At 52.5% G+C, this 20,259-nt stretch overlaps 1 protein-coding gene across 2 annotated transcripts in view; it reads right to left on the bottom strand.

Moving 5' to 3' along the window:
- The window catches only part of LOXL2 (lysyl oxidase like 2), a 48,157-nt gene that overhangs the window by 5,367 nt on the left and 22,531 nt on the right, over positions 1-20,259 (bottom strand). Inside the window, exons 4-10 of one of the 2 annotated variants that reach the window (XM_064638079.1) lie at positions 16,813-17,024; positions 9,799-10,021; positions 7,002-7,185; positions 4,418-4,569; positions 3,389-3,556; positions 1,056-1,221; positions 165-408 (exon numbers count right to left, since the gene is read on the bottom strand). In XM_064638079.1, coding sequence (XP_064494149.1) covers positions 165-408; positions 1,056-1,221; positions 3,389-3,556; positions 4,418-4,569; positions 7,002-7,185; positions 9,799-10,021; positions 16,813-17,024 — 1,349 coding nt within the window. Of the gene's footprint in view, positions 1-164; positions 409-1,055; positions 1,222-2,888; positions 2,941-3,388; positions 3,557-4,417; positions 4,570-7,001; positions 7,186-9,798; positions 10,022-16,812; positions 17,025-20,259 lie in introns of those variants that run through there. The other variant, XM_064638081.1, reaches the window with a different exon arrangement.

The following is a 20,259-nucleotide window of genomic DNA, read 5'->3' on the forward strand; positions in this document are numbered from 1 at the left end:
CTCTCCACAAGGTGCTTTCCCTGCTCTCGGGGGGCGACAGTGACCCCGGCACACATCACAGCCCCGCACCCACAGCCCCAGCAGCTCCTCCCCGTGCTCCCACAGCAGGACAGCCCCCCAGGCAGCAGGAAGGGGTGGGGGGAGAGCCCAGCTGAGGCACCCACCGGTGGCAGTCGTGCCAGACCCAGGCGTGGCGGCCGTTCTTGGGGCGGAAGTCGGACTGGCCGTTGTTGTGGATCTGGGAGGAGAAGCGCAGCAGGCGCCGGTACCCCGAGGTGATGGAGGTGTTGGCAGCAGAGCTGGCCAGGCAGTTCTCCTCCAGGGCACACTGCAGCATGAACATGGGCCTGTCCTCCAGGTAGGCTGTCTGCTCCACCAGCTCCGCGTTCAGCACCAGGTCGGGGGCGGCTGGGGGGAAGGAAGGGGTTAAGTGGGCTAAAAACACCCCACGAGTGTCTGCCAGAGGTGAAGATCAGCCCCTTCCTCACCCTGTGCTCCTCAGCCTCGGCAGCAGCAGTTTGAGTCATGGAATCACAGAATAGGTTGGGTTGGAAAGAACTTTAAGTTCATCTGATTCCCACTCCCCTGCCATGGGCTTGGGTTGGAAGGGACCTTAAGATCATCCAGTGCCACCCCCTGCCACCTTCCACTAGGTTGCTCCAAGCTGGCCTTGGACACTCCCAGGGATGGGGCAACCACAACTCCTCCCCACCCCCAGAGGGAAGAATTCCTCCCCTGCATCCCACCTATCTCTGCCCTCCGGCAGTTGGAGGAGGAGAGCTGCGGGTGTAACTATTCACCATATGTGAACAGCTGACCCTAAAGCTCATCTCATTCCCACTTCCCTGCCATGGGAAGGGACACCTTCAACTATCCCAAGCTGCTCCAACCTGGCCTTGGACACTTCCAGTGGATGGAGCAGCCACAGCTCCTCTGGGCATAAGAATTCACCCCTATTTTGCCACATCCAAGGTACAACACAGGTTGCCCTGTTCCCTCTGGGAATCTTGGGGCAGACACCGGTGGCCAGGTGCAATAAACCCTGAGTTACTCACTCTCTGAGCAGGACACCCCAGCTCCAAACCTGCCCCCTCCCCTGGGGCAGGACACGTGGGCTCCGTCGTGCCGGCAGTGGGCCAGCGACATCTCCGTCCCCGAGCACTTCACCCCGCTCATGACCACGCTGTCAGCACTCACGTCCCCGTGCCAGTACCAGGTTTCCTGGGCAGAAAGGCATGAAAAAAAGGCGTCTCACACACTCCTCAGGGTTTAGTGGGCTCTCTGAGGAATATTTACCCCCCTGTAACCTGGGATTCTCCCTCCGGTGAAGGTCGGTGTGAGAGGCCACGCCGTGCAGGAGGAGGATCTCAGTGAACTCAGGGAAGCAGAAGGCTGATTAACCCAGATTTTAACCCCAGTCCCATATTCCCCACCCTAAACATCTCAGCAAATCTTTCTCCTTGTTTTTGATCTGGTTTAAATCTCCCCTTGTTTTTAATTCCGCCCTGGTGAGTTCATCCCGGGGCTCTCGGAAGTCATCGGGGCTGTGCCTCTGGGAGAGGTGCCCAGCATTTAAACCACATCTGCCTTGTGACATCTGGGCACTTGGGAGGGCCACGAGCAATGCCAGGGGTTCTGCTTGCACAAGGAGGGGAGGCAGAGTTACAGCCATGCTGGAAATGCCAGTGGGAACAAGGAATTTGAGGAGTATCAGGACTAACAGGATCTGCTGACCCAGGGGAGCACCTCTTGGGGTTGAGGATTCAGAGATCACAAAATCCCAGACTGGTTTGGGTTGGAAGGGACCTTAAAGCTCACCCAGTTCTACCTCCTGTCATGGGCAGGGACACCTTCCACTAGCCCAGGTTGCTCCAACCTGGCCTTGGACACTTCCAGGGCTGGGGCAGCCACAGCTTCTCTGGGAAATCCTTTCCAGGGCCTCCCCACCCTCATAGGGAGGAATTTCATCCCAATGTGCCACCTAACCCTCCCTGTGGCAGTGGGAAGCCACTGTGTGTCCTGTCACTGCAGTTCCTGATGAAGTTCCCTGCTCTTCTTCATCCCCCAGTTACACCAAACCCATGGGAAACGTCACTTAATTAACTCACAAACTCAAACCCTGATGGCACAACTTTGGTGGACGGTGGGGGGGGGGGAGGGGGAGGAAGAAAGAACTTCAAAAATCCCATCAGATCTCTCAGTGTCAAAACTGGGGAGCCCGTTTCCAGGAAAAGAAAACTCATGTGTGCCACGGCTCCCATGGCAGGAGGCTGTCTGGGAGCCCTGTGTGCAGTGCTGCACACACAGCCTGCCCTGTTCTGCACACTGGGGCTTTATGCTCCTGGAGCTGGGGCAGCATAAGGGCCTTTTCTGTTCTGAATTCCAGCAGCCTCAGCTAAGGGAAAAAATGTCTTGTTCCCTGCTGGACTCTCAGGGCTGTGCCAACAGAGCCAGGCCAGTGCTCAGGGATGTGGGTGTTCTCTGGGATCTGCAGGGGGGAAGCAGCTGGAGGAACCAGTTGGTGCAGGGGAATCCTTCCTGCTGGATTTCCAGTCCCTTGGGGAGCTGCAGATCCCCTCTCTGGCCATGAAAAATGGTTGGATTGGTTGGAATCTACTCATGACCCAGCGTGTGCCATGGGTCATCAATCCCCAAATCTACCCACAGACACCCAAAATCCAGGTCGGGGAGGGTTCAGGGGCTCACCTGGAAGGTGCCAACTGCTGACACACCACCATGGCCTCCTAAATGTTCCTCCTCCTCCTCCAGCAACCCCAAACCCACCCCCAGACACCCAAAACCCACCCCCAGACACCCAAACCCACCCCCAGACACCCAAACCCACCCCTAGACACCCAAAGCCAGATAAAGGAGGATTCAGGGCTCACCTGGAAGGCGTGGCTGGCGAAGCCCAGCCCCAGCTGCCGGCACACCACCATGGCCTCCTGAACCTTCTTCCTTCTCCTCTTCCTCCATCATCCCCAAATCCACCCACAGACACCCAAAACCCAGGCAGGGGAGGGTTCAGGGGCTCACCTGGAAGGTGTAGCTGGCAAAGCCCAGCCCCACCACGGCCTCTTAAACCTTCCTCCTCCTCCATCATCCTCAAACCCACCCCCAGACACTCAAACCCACCCCCAGAGACCCAAACCCACCCCTAGACACCCAAACCCCAGGCTGGGGAGGTTGAGGGGCTCACCTGGAAGGCGTGGCTGGCGAAGCCCAGCCCCAGCTGCCGGCACACCACCATGGCCTCCTGAACCTTCCTCCTCCTCCTCCTCTTCCTCCATCATCCCCAAACCCACCCCTAGACACCCAAACCCACCCCCAGACACCCAAACCCACCCCCAGACACCCAAAGCCAGATAAAGGAGGATTCAGGGCTCACCTGGAAGGCGTGGCTGGCGAAGCCCAGCCCCAGCTGCCGGCACACCACCATGGCCTCCACGGTGCCCCAGTTGTCGCTGCAGACCGTGCCCCACCTCAGGGTGCCGTTGCGCTCGGCCAGGACCTCCACCCTGCCCTCGTAGGGGGTGCGGCCTCCGCTCAGGCGCAGCTGCAGGGCACAGACACACAGACACCCCCCCGGGGTGGTGAGGCCACGGCACAACCCCCCCAGGGGATGTGGGGCAGCACCCGGGGGCTCCTCGGGGCTGGGGGTCCCCGAGTTCACACGGCTCAGTTTGGGCACTGATGTACTCGGGGTCACCTCCCAGCCAGGGCAGGGGATGGTCCAGCCGAGCCCTGCAGCTCAAATGGGGCTGGAGCAGCTGCAGGAATAACACACTCCCGGGGACAGATTCCCTGCCCTGCTCCTTTAGAGCTCTGGAAGGAGTGTTGGCTCAGGGGAACCTGTGGCAGGTTCGTGCAGAGTCGTGGAATGGTTGGGTTGGAAGGGACCTTAAAAATCTTCTCATTCCAGCCCCTGCCATGGGCAGCCCCCCACTAGACCAGGCTGCTCCAAGCCCTGTCATAGAATCACAGAATCAGCTGGGTTGGAAGGGACCTCCCAGATCATCTAGTCCAACCCTTGATCCAACCCCGCCGTGGTTCCCAGCCCATGGCACTGATGCCACATCCAGTCTCATTTAAAAACCTCCAGGGATGGAGAATCCACCCCTTCCCTGGGCAGCCCATTCCAATGCCCAATCACCCTTTCTGTAAAGAATTCCTTCCTAATATCCAACCTAAACCTCCCCTGTCCTTCCATCATTCCTTTCTTCATTTATAAGAAAGGAAGCTCAAAGCTCGGCCTAAAAAGGGAGCATTGCCTTCATTTCCCCTCCTAAACCCCAAACAAAACCCTCGTGGCTGGGGTGAAACGATTCCTTCCCAGTGCTGTGCCCTGGCAGGTGAGGCCCCAGCGTGCAGACACCTGGCAAACACTCCCTGGCACCCGGATCAGCCGGCTCCTCACCTGGTTCTGGAAGCCCATGGCGGGGACGTTGCACCTCACAGCAGCATCTTCCTCGTGGTTGCAGCCCTGGGACTCGGTGTTGAACTTGCAGTCCGTGACTGACTTCTCAAAGCCTGTGCAGTCGATCTCGTTCAGGTGGATTGGGCCCATCCCTTGGGGGAAGGAAGGAAAAAAAAGAGGTTTTTGCTTTCTGCCTGTGCTGCTGCGTGGGGAGGAAATGTTAATACCCTGCAGACACCACGCCGGCCTCCAGCGTTCCAAACACCCTGGAAAAATAGCCACTGGTTTCGTGTGAAAACAAACCAAAAAGCTGCAATATCCTTATTAATATTTTCACTGGTAAATTCTTGCCAGTGTTCTCCGGGGCTCCAGCAGGCAAGAACCCCAGAAACAGCCAAGTTTCCACTGTTACATAATTTACAAACTTCAGCTGCAGGAATTCACAAATTATGACCTTTTGGCTGAGTCTGTGTGCTGGAATCTGCTCCCAGTCAAGCCCTGACATTTAACTGGGACGTGGACACGTTTGCTGGGACAATCAAGTAGAAAACCACAGGGAGGGAGGCATGAGGAGTCAGTAAAATAAATCTGGGGCAGGTGGTGTGGGCTCCAACACAGCAGTGAAATACAATCATTCCATACTGCAGAGAGGTGCTGGGAGACAAATGGGAATAATCTGGGAGGACAAGTGGCATCCAAGATGAGGCTGGTGCTTTCAACCAGCATCAGAACACCCTGGGATCATAGAATCATAGAATCGCAGAATCAGCTGGGTTGGAAGGGACCTCCCAGATCATCAGGTCCAACCCTTGATCCACTACTGCTGCAGTTGCTAGACCATGGCACTGATGCCACATCCAGTCTCTTCTTATAAACCTCCAGGGATGGAGAATCCCCCACTTCCCTGGGCAGCCCATTCCAATGGCTGAGCACCCTCTCTGCAAAGAAATTCTTCCTCATCTCCAACCTAACCCTCCCCTGGCACAGCTGCAGACCCAGCCCTCTTGTCTTGCTGATGGTTGCCTGGGAAAAGAGACCAACCCCCCCTGGGGGAGACAACCCTCCCCTCCTGTCAGGGAGTTGCAGAGAGTGAGGAGGTCTCCCCTGAGCCTCCTCTTCTCCAGGCTGAACAGCCCCAGCTCCCTCAGCCTCTCCTCATGGGAATTGTGCTCCAGTCCCTTCCCCAGCCTTGTTACCCTTCTCTGGACCTGCTCCAGCCCCTCCATGTCCTTCCTGAGCTGAGGGCCCAGAACTGGACACAGCACTCCAGGGGTGGCCTCACCAGTGCTGAGTCCAGGGGCAGAATCACTTCCCTGGCCCTGTTGGCCACCCTGTTCCTGAGCCAGGCCAGGATCCATTGGCCTCCTTGGCCACCTGGGCACACTCTGGCTCCTGTTCAGCTTCCTGTCAATCCAAACTCCCATCTCCCTTCCTGCCTGGCTGCTCTCCAGCCACTCTGTCCCCAACCCTTAGAGCTGCAGCTGGAACAACCCAAAGTGTAACCACGGACACGGAGTTAACTGGGAGAGTCTCCCCTCTGCAGCTGGAGGGGAGTTTGGGCCAGCAGAGCTCCTTTTCCTCCCACAACGGGACGATCCCGCTGCTGGGGGGAGCTCAGCCATCCCAAAGGACACTTCTGACAGGGAGCACTGATGGATGGCCGGGGCTGAGCAGGAGAAGAAAGGGGAGCCTGTGGGAATCGGCCGCCGCCGAGAGTTTCCAGGCTGCGGGAGACGGCAGGGAACGGAGCGTTCCATGTTCTCCTCCCTCACGTGGCAGCCTCTCCTCCCCTCCCCACAACGATGATTAAGCTGTTTCCTACATGCAGTTAAACACTCCAGCAGATTCCATCCCACCACAAGAGGGTTTTGGCAAATCCAGCGGACGGGTCACGTTTTAAAGCTTTCCAGACTCGGGACACCACGTGTTGTTTCCTCCCCTCCTCCAAGTCTCCAAAGAAGATTCACCCTTTCCTTTGTTCTCACAGGAAGGGTTTGGTGTCATTTCCCATTCTCACCACAGGAGCAAGGTGTGGGAATCCCCAGGTGGTTTCAGAGGGTGTAAGTTCTCCTTTGAGTTACCATTTCCCACATTTTGGGATTTAAACCAGCTCCCAGACACAGGAAATCCAACCCCAAACCTGGCTCTGAGCTGTTCAAATGCCCTTCTATTTATAATGGGCTTATAAATGACTTTATAAATTACTGTTCTGGTTTAAATTGGAGCATCTGAAGTCTGGATCCAGGACTCATTTTTGCCAGGAACCTTCTAGTAATACATTCCACCATGATGTGGTTCTAGAGGACTCAAAGGGAGCTTTAGAGCAACAGACGTGATAATGAAGAATTAATTACTGGAACAGCTGTCTGTGCAAAAGGTTAAGCTCATCATCCCCAAACTTCTTTCAAGGAATCTCGAACATCTTTTTTAAGTCACATATTCCAGCCTGGCCTCCAGACTCGTTAAGGTCAGAGGAGACATTTCTGGTCCCTGGAGCAAATATTCCAGTGAAAACACGCTCTGTCCCATATCCCCAAGGGCTCTTGGAGCTGGACAAGGCCCCAGCAGCCCCTGGGGGTCTTACCTTGGCCCAGCCTTGCTCCTGTGATGGCCTCCTTGGCGCTGCCAAAGCCCAGCTCCCTGCACACCACGCTGGCCGACACCAGGTTCCAGTTGTCGTCACAAACCGTCCCCCACTCCCCGTTTTTCAGCACTTCCACTCGGCCCTCGCCCGTGTTGGCTCCTCCTTTCAGCCTCACCAGTGGTTGCTGCAAGACATGAGGTGGGAGAGGAGTTAATTCCCACTCCCACTGCCTAATTCCCCATCCTGCCCTCTGCAGCTCCTGCCTGCAGGAAAGCTGGGCCCCCAAAACTGTTAGAGAATCACAGAACTAAACCCCCACCACACAATTCCAGTGGCCAAAAGCTCTGGATGGAAGGAGATCTTTACCTGCAAACACTCATGGGATGCACAGAGATGTTTCTCACATCCCTACATGTGGGCAGGGAATTGAAAAAAAAAAAGATATTTTAGTTCTCTGCAGGTTTAGTGCTTGGATTTAGGAGCCTTTTTCTGCTGGTGCACCCAGGCTGGACATGGAAAAACCCAGTTCTCATGTTCCTTGGGAGTCATGTCCCTTGGAGAATGGCCCCAAGCCTGCTGGTGGCCCAACTCTCATCCCCTGGCTGCCACTAAAAGGGTTTCTTTGCTGTTCAGATCTCCAGGATCAACGTGGAGCTCAAGCCACCTCAAACCCACCTGTGTGCTGAGTTCTGAGCAGTGGAATCCGTGATCTGGCAGATCCCAGCCAGAAATGCCCAGCTCCAGTTTCACTCACTCCTGGTTTTATATGACTATGTTATTATCTCTTTCCACTTTTCTATTATTATCTTATTATCTATCAATCCCCCACAGCTTTGCCCAGTGCCAGGCACAGACCTGCCACTTGCTGCTGCACCTGAGAGGTGGGTTGTGCTGGTGGCAGCAGAGTCAGAGCTTTGGGAACACCGAGAATCCTTAACTTTTCCAACTGGCAGCAGGCTGGGGTCACACAAAGGACATGCAAAGCCCAAACAAAGGCTTAAGGAATTACTTGGCAGCGTGTGTGGCTCAGAAGATTAGTCATGATTTACAAGACCTTTCACCTTTCAGGCCTAAATCCCTCAAGCTCTCGTGCAGGGAAGAGCCCGGGATCCAGGCAGGGATTGCACTATTCCCACCACAGCAGTTTTGGGAGGTGTTGACACCTGAGAAGAGCCCAGAGATCCTCCTAAATCCACACAGATCCAGGGCTGGGTGATGCAGCTCCAACCCCACCCAGGGCACCCCTGGAAAAACCCCTCTAACCCAGCATTTGGGGCCTCCAGATCCCAAAATCGTCCCCATGTCCTAAGGCTGCAGCTGGAAAATTTCCCTTGGCATCCATTAAACCATGTTTGCTGCACATTAAGCTCTTCTTTCCTATTCAGTCACCCCCCTGACCCTGAGCACAAGCAGCTCCAGGGTTGTTTTACAGGGCTTTTTGCATATCCCGGGATTTTTACAGCCCTTTCCTCACCAGACTAAACAAACACAGCTCCCCAACCTTCCTGCAGGCCGTGTTTTCCCAGTCTCCCAGGGCATTTCCTTGCTGAGGAATGCAGAGGTAGAGGAAATGCCAACTGATTTCCCTCGTCCCTCCACAGGGAAAACCAATCCAGCAGGATTCCAGTGGCTGTGGAACAGCAAAGCCCGGCAGCGACCGGGCACCAGTTCAACTGGCTCGGACAGAGCAGCTCCAACAGGAACGTGACCCGGGGATTTTCCCACTCCTTGCTCCCAGCTTTGCCAGCTCCCATCCTCCAGGAGGCAAGGAAGCAGGAATTTCTTGGGATAGGGGTTGGCTGGGCTTGCAGGGAGACGGGAATACTCGGAGGGGACGTTGGCACGAGGTGTTCGGGTCCTGCAGCCGAGAGCTGATGGTGGATTTACACCCTCAGGGTTTTCCTGCTCAAACTCACAGAGGGTTAGATGGGATTTTAGGGAGAAATTCCTCCCTGGGAGGGTGGAGAGGCCCTGGAATGGATTTCCCAGGGAAGCTGTGGCTGCCCCATCCCTGGAAGTGTCCAAGGCCAAGTTGGAGCAACCTGGGCTAGTGGAAGGTGTCCCTGCCTGTGGCAGGGGGTGGGACAGGATGAGCTTTAAGGTCCCTTCCAACCCAAACCACTCCAGGATTCCATGACTCTTCCCCAGCTTTATATTCCTGAGCAGGGTCTGGAATATCCCTTGGGTTAGTTGGGATCAGCTGTCCCAGCTCTGTCCCCTCCCAGCTTCTTGTGTCCTTCCAGTCTTTCAAAGCCTCGAGGTTGTGCAGCCCTGCTCAGCAACACCAAAAACTTCTCGGTGTTAACAGCACAGATTCAAAACCCTGTGAGCAAAATTAACTCTATCCCAGCCAAACCAACACACTGGAAAATTCAGCCGAGGAAAAAAAACAAGATATACAAGATAGAAATTAAAATGCATATTGCCTGGAGAACGTATCCATGAGCTTTGAGAAATTCAGGGGGAAGATTCAGTGTGTCCAATTCAGTGTTTAACTCCCAAAAGGCAATTTTTTAATTTGCTTCTGTAGCTGTGTGAGGAGATGGAACAGCAGCAGCTTCCTGGAGTCTCACCACAGGGATATTCAACCCGGGATGGGACTCTCCAAAGTGAAGCAAAAAGCTGGATTTTATCCATCATTTCAGCCCTCAGACCTGCCGAGCCGGAGGTTTGGGCTCCAGCTTCTTGGAGCGCCCAAGCTCGGAGCAAACCGGGTGAGATTAGACGACCTTCGAGGTGCCTTCCAACCCAAACCACGCTGGGATTCGGGGCCAGGTGGGGTTTCCTCCCTGCTCACCTCCTGCCTGAAGGCTTTTCGGAAGCCGCTGTGGCTGCTGGGGGCGAAGGCCCGGCCGGGGACGCAGCTGACGACGGCGGGCAGCCCGTTCTCACACGACACGTTCTTCCCTAAGCCCACGGCCAGGTGGCTGCCCAGTTTGCAGCTGGAGATGTGAGCCTCATTCCCGCTGCAGTCCATGGAGTAAGCCCAGTAATGCTGCTTCCTTCTGCTGGCAAACATCCTGAGAGGGATAAAAGAGGAGAAAAGGGAAAGTCGGGGATCCGGAAAAAACTGCGCTGGTGTGGTGGTGGGTTGGGGGGGGGATGCCTTGGGATAAAATTGGGGTGGAAAAGGATTGTTTGGAGGCTGAAATAAAATTGGGATGGAAGAGGATTGTTTGGAGGCTGAAATAAAGCTGGGATAGAACAGGATTGTTTGGAGGCTGAAATAAAGCTGGGATAGAACAGGATTGTTTGGAGGCTGAAATAAAGCTGGGATGGAACAGGAATTGTTTGGAGGCCACAATAAAACTGGAGTGGAACAGGATTCCTTGGAGGCTGAAATAAAGCTGGGATAGAACAGGATTGCTTGGAGGCTGAAATAAAACTGGGGTGGAAAAGGATTGTTTGGAGGCTGAAATAAAGCTGGGATAGAACAGGATTGCTTGGAGGTTGAAATAAAGCTGGGATAGAACAGGATTGTTTGGAGGTTGAAATAAAACTGGAGTGGAACAGGATTGCTTGAAGGTTGAAATAAAGCTGGGATGGAATAGAATTGTTTGGAGGCCACAATAAAATGGGGATGGAACAGGAATTGCTTGGAGGCTGAAATAAAGCTGAGATTGAACAGGATTGTTTGGAGACTGAAATAAAACTGGAGTGGAACAGGATTGTTTGGAGGTTGAAATAAAACTGGGATGGAACAGGAATTGTTTGGAGGCCACAATAAAACTGGAGTGGAACAGGATTCCTTGAAGGCTGAAATAAAGCTGGGATGGAATAGAATTGTTTGGAGGCCACAATAAAATGGGGATGGAACAGGAATTGCTTGGAGGCTGAAATAAAACTAGGATTGAATAGGATTGTTTGGAGGCTGAAATAAAACTGAGATGGAATAGGATTGTTTGGAGGTTGCAATAAAACAGGAATGGAACAGGATTGCTTGGAGGCTGAAATAAAGCTGGGATGGGAGAAGATTGTTTGGAGGCTGAAATAAAACTGGGGTTTAACAGGATTGTTTGGAGGCTGATCCACTAATATACAGGACTCTTTGTTAAGGTGTCACTTAGAATCATGGAATCATTAAGGTTGGAAAAGACCTCCCAGATCATCAAGTCCAACCACCTGGGGTTAAACAGGTCACCTGCAAAAGCTAAAAATCAGAATATGAATCAAAGGTGCAGCTCCAGCAGCTCCAAGGAGCAGAAAATCCCCTGCATCACACAGGGCTCAGCTCATTCAAACTGAGTGAACAAACTGGGGTGTGAGTTTGGCCTGGAGAGCCCCAAAAATCCTCTCCCTTTGCTGATTTCAGCTGGGAGGTGGCAGATTGGGGAAAAAAAACCCCCACGGCTCTGCAGCTCCTCTCAAACCTCGGTGTGAACAAGCCCGACCCTGGAAGCAATTTCTGAGAGCAGGAGCAGTTCTCTTGCTGACATGTTCACAGCAGAGGAGCTTGGCAGCAGCTCCTGCTCCTCACTCCCAAGCTGCCTGGAGCTGCTCCAGGTGCTCCTGAGGAGGAAGGGGGCACGTGGGATAAACTGGGAAGGGAAGGAATCCAGCTTCTGGAAGGGAAGGAATCCACCTCCGGAGCTGAGAGTCCAGGAAACACAAAATATGGGTCAGATCAAACACGAAATATGGGTCAGATCAGCATCAAAAGTGAGATGGGAAAAGTTAAAAACACAGGCACAGAGGAGTCAACGCCCTGCTGGGATCCTGACGTGGCTTTGTGTGATCCCTGTGCTGCTCCGGGTTCCAGGACTCCCTGGGATCCAAGGATGGGCTGTGGGATCCAAATGGCACATGAGGATGGAGCAGGAATTGTTTGGAGGCTGAAATAAAACTGGGGATGGAGCAGGAATTGTTTGGAGGCTGAAATAAAACTGGGATGGGAACAGGAATTGTTTGGAGGCTGAAATAAAATTGGGGATGGAACAGGAATTGTTTGGAGGCTGAAATAAAACTGGGATGGAACAGGAATTGTTTGGAGGCTGAAATAAAATTGGGGATGGAACAGGAATTGTTTGGAGGCTGAAATAAAATTGGGGATGGAACAGGAATTGTTTGGAGGCTGAAATAAAATTGGGGATGGAACAGGAATTGTTTGGAGGCTGAAATAAAATTGGAGATGGAACAGGAATTGTTTGGAGGCTGAAATAAAGCTGGGACTGAATAGGAGGCTGAAATAAAGCTGGGTGGGACTTCTGGGAGGAAAAACACCAATTCTGGGCTATTCTGCAGCGGATCCCTGCGGGATTGGGAGCCTGGAGAGCTGCTGGGAAGGGCCAAAGAGCCTTTCTGAGGGGTTGGTTTGGGATTCAAGTGGTCAGGTGGAGGTTTTTCCCCCAGCACGGGGGCTGATCTGCAGGGTCACGGAGATTGGAGGGACTCTCCTCTCCCCTCCTGCTCACTGAGCTCTGCTGACCAGCTCAGCAGTTCTCTGGGCTCACAGCCACTGACTAATCCCTTCTGGAGCCAAATTTCCCTGGGCTGAGGTTGGGGATGGATCCAGCCAGGCTGGAGATAGAGATGCAGCGGCAACACATGATGTGGGGCTGGAAGGGATGGAGCAGGGCTGAGATCCTGCCTGGCCCGGGGGCAAAACTGGCTGTCAACACAGAGCAGAAGCTGTCAGGGACCCTGAACAGAGGCAAAAGGGGTGGGAAATGGGAAGAGAGAATTAAAATCCAAAAAATAAACCCACGAAACCAGGGAGACACGGAGGACCAGCCACTTCTCAGCTGGAAGTGAGAACCTGAAGGAGTATTTTCACCCTCCACAGACAGGCCCAGGGAGCTCCACGAACTCCAAAGCAGACAAGAAACAGCCTGTCTTGGGGAAATAACGGTGGGGATGCCTCAGAATAGCAAACAATGACCTCATCCTGGAAATTTCATAAGGCATCAACATCTGGTTGGTATTAACAGCCCTTGGTAGGCTGGGGAGAAATAAAACCCCACCTCAGTTCCCCAGACTGAATATATATATATATACAATATAAAGCAGAATACAGATGATCTTTACAGGCAGAAACTCAGGGCATGGCTGCCTCTTAGTTTTTAACACAGGAAGGTTGCAAACAGCTCTCCCTGGCCTTGGTGGGAGCCAAGAGCAAGGTCAGAGGTGGGAGTGGGAGTCTGGCTGGGAGAGTTCAGCCAATTCCAGGTCAAGTCAGAGTTCAGACCATTCCTACTGGTGAGGAGAGATGGGCTTTCATCACCCAAAAGCTTTAAGCAAAGCACAGGTGAAGCCCAAGGGCTGTGGGAAGTGGTTAAAGAAGCCTTGTTGGGTAAGAGAGGGCAGGATAGGTTGGATGTTAGGGAAAGATCCTTTATCCAGAAGGTGTTCAGGCACTGGAATAGGTTCCCAAGGGAATTGGTCAGAGCCTCAAAGCTGCCAGAGCTCCAGGAGTGTTTGGACAACGCTCTGAGGGACAGGGTGGGATTTTGGGGTGTCTGTGCAGGGCCAGGGCTTGGACTGGATGATTCTTGGGGGTCCCTTCCATGATTGTACGTCTTGGGGAGCAGAAAACAAGTCCTCACACACCCCCAGAGGCCAGGAAAAGTCACCCAGACCCCACAAAGCAGGGGCTGGGAACTCTCCCCGGGCTGGGAGCACAAAGTTTGTTCCCCCTTAGAAACCCTTCAAACGTTCATGGAAGGGAAGGAGGTGCTGCCTTCAGCCTCTGGGAGGGCAGGAGGGAAGCCACACCTGCCAAAGCCCTTCAGATCCTGGGAGAAGACAAACCACGAGGGTTTTTACTGCAAGAACTGAAGTGATGACCGGCCCTACACAGCTGAGCAGGTTTGTAATGGGAGGAGCAGACTGGTTGAACTGGGAGGTGCTGTTTGGGCTGACACTGGACGGAGGATCCTGGAGCTGCTCAGCATTTCCAGCCATTTCTTTGACAAATCACAAAGCTTTAAAGCTTAAAAAGGCATCAGGCATCCCTGATCCCAAATTTCTCCTCCCTCCATCAGCAAAATCCATTAAATTCTGCTCTGCTTTCCCAGCCAGAGCAGGAACTGGGAGGAGGAGTGAACAGCAGCCCCTATATAAAACCACTTTGAAGAATGAACAAGAACAGGGAAACAACACTGAGCTGGGTTTCATTTCCTCCCATAAATCGTCCTGTCAGCTCCAGAGGCCGAGTTGCATTCGGGAATAAAACCCTGGCACTGGGACAACGATGAACTAAGTTGTTTTCTTTCAAGCAAGATCCATCTGCAAATCATTTCACCTCCCACCATTGTGCAGGAGCAGGGGATCTGCAAGCTCAGCAGGCAGGGCTGGACTTTGGGGGGATGTGGGAAGGGGCACTCCGAGCCTTGCCCAGCAGAAACCTGATCCCAGCCCATCTCTGTGGGAAGGGTCCACTCCTGGGGAGCAGGGGATTCACAGATCAGAGAGGGCAAAGCCTGAGGAACGAGGAGAACGTCTCTGAGGGGTCACAGGCTCATGGAGAGGGGGTTCAGCTCCAGGGACCAGCCAGGATGAGCCTTTCCCTCTCCAAAACAACAGGGGCAAGCAGAGAGCAGAGCTCTCCTGGCCCAGGCTCATCATTCCAGCACCTTGAGCATGAAGGAAAGGTCACCTGGGACATTCCCAGCCCAGAACTGGGAGCTTTCCCTCCCCTCTAAGGTGACCAGTGACACTGGTTGTACCCAGTGGATCTGCCAGGAACACAAACCCCAAGGAAGAATCCAGCTTTTCCACTCTGCTAACAAACAAAACTGTCCAGCTGCCAACGTTTTACAAGCCCAATAAAATGCCCTCCCATCCTCCTTCCAGCCTGGGATAACACCCAACGTGCTTCCCAAAACATCTGGGGGTGCAGGAGCCCAGCAGGGCTGAAAACCAGCAAAGAGGGCTCGGGGGAATTGGGGGTCTCCAGCAACCTGGCTGAGCAGCAGAGATCTCCAAGCCTGGCATTTGGAAGCACAGCACATTCCCAGCTCCAAGCAGTGGCATTCCCAGCACTGCTGGGTTGGTGCTGGACAGCCCTGCCTCAGATTTTCCATCTCTGTGTGTGTGTGCAAGGGACAGGACAAGCACCCTTTTTTTTTAAGGCAGATGGCTCCAGCTGCTCAACTTAATGCTTTTCTTGGAAGCACCACAACTGGAAGCAGGAAAAATCTTTCTTAGGGGTGATTTATCCCTCGCTCCTGCTCCACTGCAGGGGATGGGAATCTCAGGGATGAGTTTGAAGGAGTGATGGAAGCAAACACTCCCCAAACTGGTGTCTGAGCCTGGCCTGGTAGCAATTATTAATTCACTGCTCGTCTCCCTGGGAATCCTGCGAACAAAATTCCACTTGGAGTCCTTATTTCAGATTCCTTCACACTATTCCAGCCCGAGGACCTCGCTGGTGGATTGGGATTTTGCTAATGAGAGAACTGAAACGTGGCCAGGCAGGTCTGGGGGGGGAGCTTCCAGAAATAGCAACTCCAGAGGCCAAAAGGAGCCTGAAAAGGCAGGAAAACCACAGCTCCTGCCTGGAGAATCCTGCTCTCCCCCTCACCCAGCCGATGCTTTCCCACCCCACAGGTCACAGGGTGGGAAAGAGAGGAGACAGAATTTCATTTGAACTGTTTTGCATCTGCTTTAGGGTGGTTTTTTTTCTTCTAGGGAACAAGAGGGGGAAGAAGCACGTCTGGTGACAAAATCCAAGGTGAAACAACGACAACAAGAAAGACCAACATGACTTGACCGGAGCTTCCAGCACAGCCAGAACTGATCCCAAAGCTGGCTTTCTGCAGCAGGGTGGGATGAGCAGCTGGAGAGAGACCATTTACAAGAGCCTGGAGGGACAGGACAAGGGGGAATGGCTTCAAACTGACAGAGAGCAGTTTAGGTGGGATATTGGGAAGGAATTCTTCCCTGGGAGGGTGGGGAGGCCCTGGCACAAGTTGTCCGGAGAAGCTGTGGCTGCCCCATCCCTGGAAGTGTCCAAGGCCAGGTTGGAGCAACCTGGGCTGGTGGAAGGTGTCCCTGTGCATGGCAGGGAGTGGAATAAGATGCTGTTTAACATTCCCTCCAACCCAAACCATCACTGGGGGAGGAAATGCCTGTCCTGGGAATTATAAAACAGAAAGACCCTTGGGCCAACTGTGCCTGATATCAAACCCTCCAGCTCATCCTGCACAAGGTCTCCAGCCAAAGGCTGAGGATCAAAGGCCCCCTCCCTGCCTGCAATGAGGAAATTCTTGACATTTCAGACATTTACACAGGAGCCTGATGGGAAGGAATGAAGATGGGAAGGAATGAAGATGGGAAGGAATGAAGCAGTCGGAGGTTTCTCCCTCTGAGGAGAGGCTGAGGGAGCTGGGGCTGTTCAGCCTGGAGAAGAGGAGGCTCAGGGGAGACCTCCTCACTCTCTGCAACTCCCTGACAGGAGGGGGGAGCCAGGGGGGGGTTGGTCTCTTTTCCCAGGCAACCATCAGCAAGACAAGAGGGCTGGGTCTGCAGCTGTGCCAGGGGAGGGTTAGGTTGGAGATTAGGAAGAATTTCTTTGCAGAGAGGGTGCTCAGCCATTGGAATGGGCTGCCCAGGGAAGGGGTGGATTCTCCATCCCTGGAGGTTTTTAAGCTGAGACTGGATGTGGCATCAGTGCCATGGGCTGGGAACCACGGCGGGGTTGGATCAAGGGTTGGACTGGATGATCTTGGAGGTCCCTTCCAACCCAGCTGATTCTGTGATTCTCTGATTCCCCCTCAAGCCCCCGGGTGTCACTGGACACTTTGCCTCCGTGCCCACGGCCCTGAGCATTCCCAGGAGGGTGTTTGTGGCTCCCCCAGAGCTCTGCCCTTACTTGTACACGTTGGTGTTGTATTTCCTCTCGCTGGGGAACCCGAACATGCCGCAGACGACCCGGGAGTTCTTCATGGTCCAGTGTTTGTCACAGATCTGCTTCCAGGTGCCCTCGTCCTTCACCTCCACGTAGCCCTCGGTGACGGGGACCCGCTTGCGGTAGGTGGCCAGGATGGCCCTGATCCTGATGTCCTCCACCTGGATGTTCATGTTCTGCAGGCACAGAGCACACAGGAGTCACACTGGGTCAGGAGGAAAGCAGTGGTGGTGCTTCAGGGTGGGATAAAACCCTGGCTGTGAGGGCTGGAAGGACGGGGTGTGCAGGGAGGGACAACGGGGAGGCAAAGAGGAGGGACAGGACAAAGGGGAATGGGTTCAAACCAGAGGGATATTGGGAGGGAAGGGTGGTGAGGCCCTGGAATGGATTTCCCAGAGGATGTCCCATCCCTGGAAGTGTCCAAGGGCAGCTTGGAGCAACCTGGGCTAGTGGAAGGTGTCCCTGCCCATGGCAGGAGGTGGGACTGGGTGACCATTACGGTCCTTTCCAACTCAAAACCAATTTGGGATTTTATGAAACAAACCTCTCCACCTTGTGCAAATCCAGCCTCCAACCTGTTAAGAGGATGCTCCTTCTCATTAAAAAAACCCAAACCCAACTTTAGTTTATTTTATAAGTAGCCACTTAACAAATCTCCTTTATCACTTAAGCACTTGTCCATCCCAGTGCTGGTTTCAGCAGCACAGGGACCTTAATTTAGTCCCAGCTGCTGTGAAAACAACCTCAGCTTTCTTAGGGCCATCTTAATGACAGAATCATTTAGGGAAAGGCAGGAAACCGGGAGCCTGTAAGGGAAAACTTTGGGGTTTTTCAGGGAGCCCGTGTGGAATCTGGGATTCCACTGTGCTGACAGCAGCATTTCTCTGGTTCCTCCTCCAGCTGAGGCAGGACTTGGGACAGCAGATAAGTCACGGGGGTGGAATGGATTTCACACGTGGAGCCCTAAAAGTGAGGGCACAGAGCAGCCCTGCAGGGCCCCGAGCCCAGAGCGGAGCCTGGCTGGAAAATATCCGCCGTGGCCACGAGCAAAGAGCTCCTGAAAAACGGCTAAACCCCAATCCAGCAGCCCTGAGTTGTCCTGAAAAACAGCTAAACCCCAATCCAGCAGCCCTGAGTCGTCAAATATGCACAGCCCCACGTGGTTCTGGCTCGGGGTTACATCAGGACTGAGGAATCCTCCCTTCTCCGGGATTCAATTGCTTGGAAGAAAAAATGCCAGGAGCTTTAAAGGGCCACGAGCCCCTGGCTCAGCAGCTCCCAGGGGAGGGGGAGGCCAGGAGGTGAGAGCAGGACGTGCTGAGCCCTGCCAGTGACGTGGCTCAGCCATTGCCCAGATGCTTCCCCAGCTGCTGATGCAACCAGGAGAGCCCAGGGAAGGGGGAACAACGGCCTGGAGCAGGGAATGGGCCAGGGAAAGGCTCCGGCAGCTCCTCACCCCCAGCTCTGCTCAAGTCTTTCCTCCTCCTTTTCCTTATTTTTTTTAATTCCCTCTCCTCTCTTTTTTTTTTTTAAATATAAAAATATTTATATATTTATATACAATAGGTATTTATATTAAATACTTATATATATAAACTATTTGTATTATTTACCACCCAGTTTCACAAAAATATTTCTATATAATAGCTATTTATATAAAATATTTAGATATAGAAACTATTTGTATTATTTACCACCCAGTTGTATAAAAATATTTATATATTTATATATTTATGTATATAATAGCTATTTATATAAAATATTTAGATATAGAAACTATTTGCATTATTTACCACCCAGTTTTACAAAAATATTTCTATACAATAGCTATTTATATAAAATATTTAGATATATAAACTATCTGTATTATTTACCACACGGTTTTACAAAAATATTTATCTATTTGTATATAATAGCTATTTATATGAAATATTGAGATATAGAAACTATTTGTATTATTTACCACCCAGTTTAACAAAAATATTTCTATTTAATAGCTATTTATATAAAATATTTAGATATATAAAATATTTGTATTATTTACCACCCAGTTTTTCAAAAATATTTCTATATTATAGCTATTTATATAAAATATTTATATATTTATATATAAGATTTATATATAATATATATTTTAATATATATAATTATACATATATAATTTATATTTTGTATTATTTGGAGTTAATCCTCCAGCATCTCCCAGCTGGAGCATCCACCAACACCCCCAGGAACTCTGGAAAACAGGACACTGGGATTTGATTCCCCCAGTGCTGCCCATACAGGGCTCACAGTCTGGGCTTCAATTCTGAAACCCTCAAGAATCAAAAACAACCCCTGTGACATCCAAATTTGTTACATCTGAGACCCTTTAAGGCGCTGAAAGAGCCTGATGGGAGATTAAATTTGAAACAGCTCCTGTGCAGCCCGAAAAATCCATTTACAGCACTGAATCCTCCTGGATTTGGCAGATTCCCCCCCAAATATTGCAGGGTTTGCCTACGTGCTGCCAGGAAGGTGGTGGAGCCTCGGGGCAGTCAAGGCATCCCCAGGCTGGTTTCCAAACCCTGGAATTCACTTTCCCCTGGTGCAATTTATGGAATGTTCCCAGTTTTTCACTTGGGATGTGTTTACCTGCAGCTCCAGCCCGGTGCTGTCAGAGAGAACCTTCTTCTCCTGCTCCCTCCCCCTTTGCTTTGGCTTCTTCCCCGGGAAAGGAGGAGTAATCAAAGCCTTAAATCCACTTTGAGCACTGAAGATCTCAAGGTGGTTTCAATCAAAGGATTAACCCAAAAGGCCAGAGAGCCAAAGCTTCAAATCAGGCTGGAAAAGCACATGAAAAGGCAGGAACCAAGGAGGAAATGTGCCCTGACAGCTGAGAAAGTGGGACAGGGGGTTTTCCAGCAGTGACCACGGGATGGATCCACCCCACAGAAAGCCCTGAGTAAGTTTTACTACACGTGGTTCCACCAGGACCAGCCCTGCTGATGGGCAAAGTCTCAGAAAAGGAACATTTTCCCTGACTAGACCTGACATCAACAACGTGCTAAAACCCACACGTGGCTTTAACTCCACAGCCACTTCCGTTTTCCCTGGATTTGGACAGGCTGGAGGCCACAGCCTGTCCCTGGAATGCCAGAGGGGGAGTTCACCCCCAGGGATGGTGTCCAGGTGTCTGGGTTTGGTGAGGAAGCTGCTCTGACAGCACTTGCTCCCCCTGTTTGAATTCAAATTCAAATTCCAGCTGTTGAACATCTGCCTGAGCTTCCCTGGATCATCATTCCCATGTTAGTCACCCTTAAACATCCCTGTTCTCACCGCTGGACCATCACAGGGGGTGGGAGAGACTCATCCCCCTCCCTGGGGGTGGAAAAGGGGGACAAACCTGGAAATGCATCTCCCTCCCCCCAG

Source organism: Pseudopipra pipra, chromosome 28 (assembly GCF_036250125.1).
Source record: "Pseudopipra pipra isolate bDixPip1 chromosome 28, bDixPip1.hap1, whole genome shotgun sequence".
Taxonomy (NCBI): domain Eukaryota; kingdom Metazoa; phylum Chordata; class Aves; order Passeriformes; family Pipridae; genus Pseudopipra; species Pseudopipra pipra.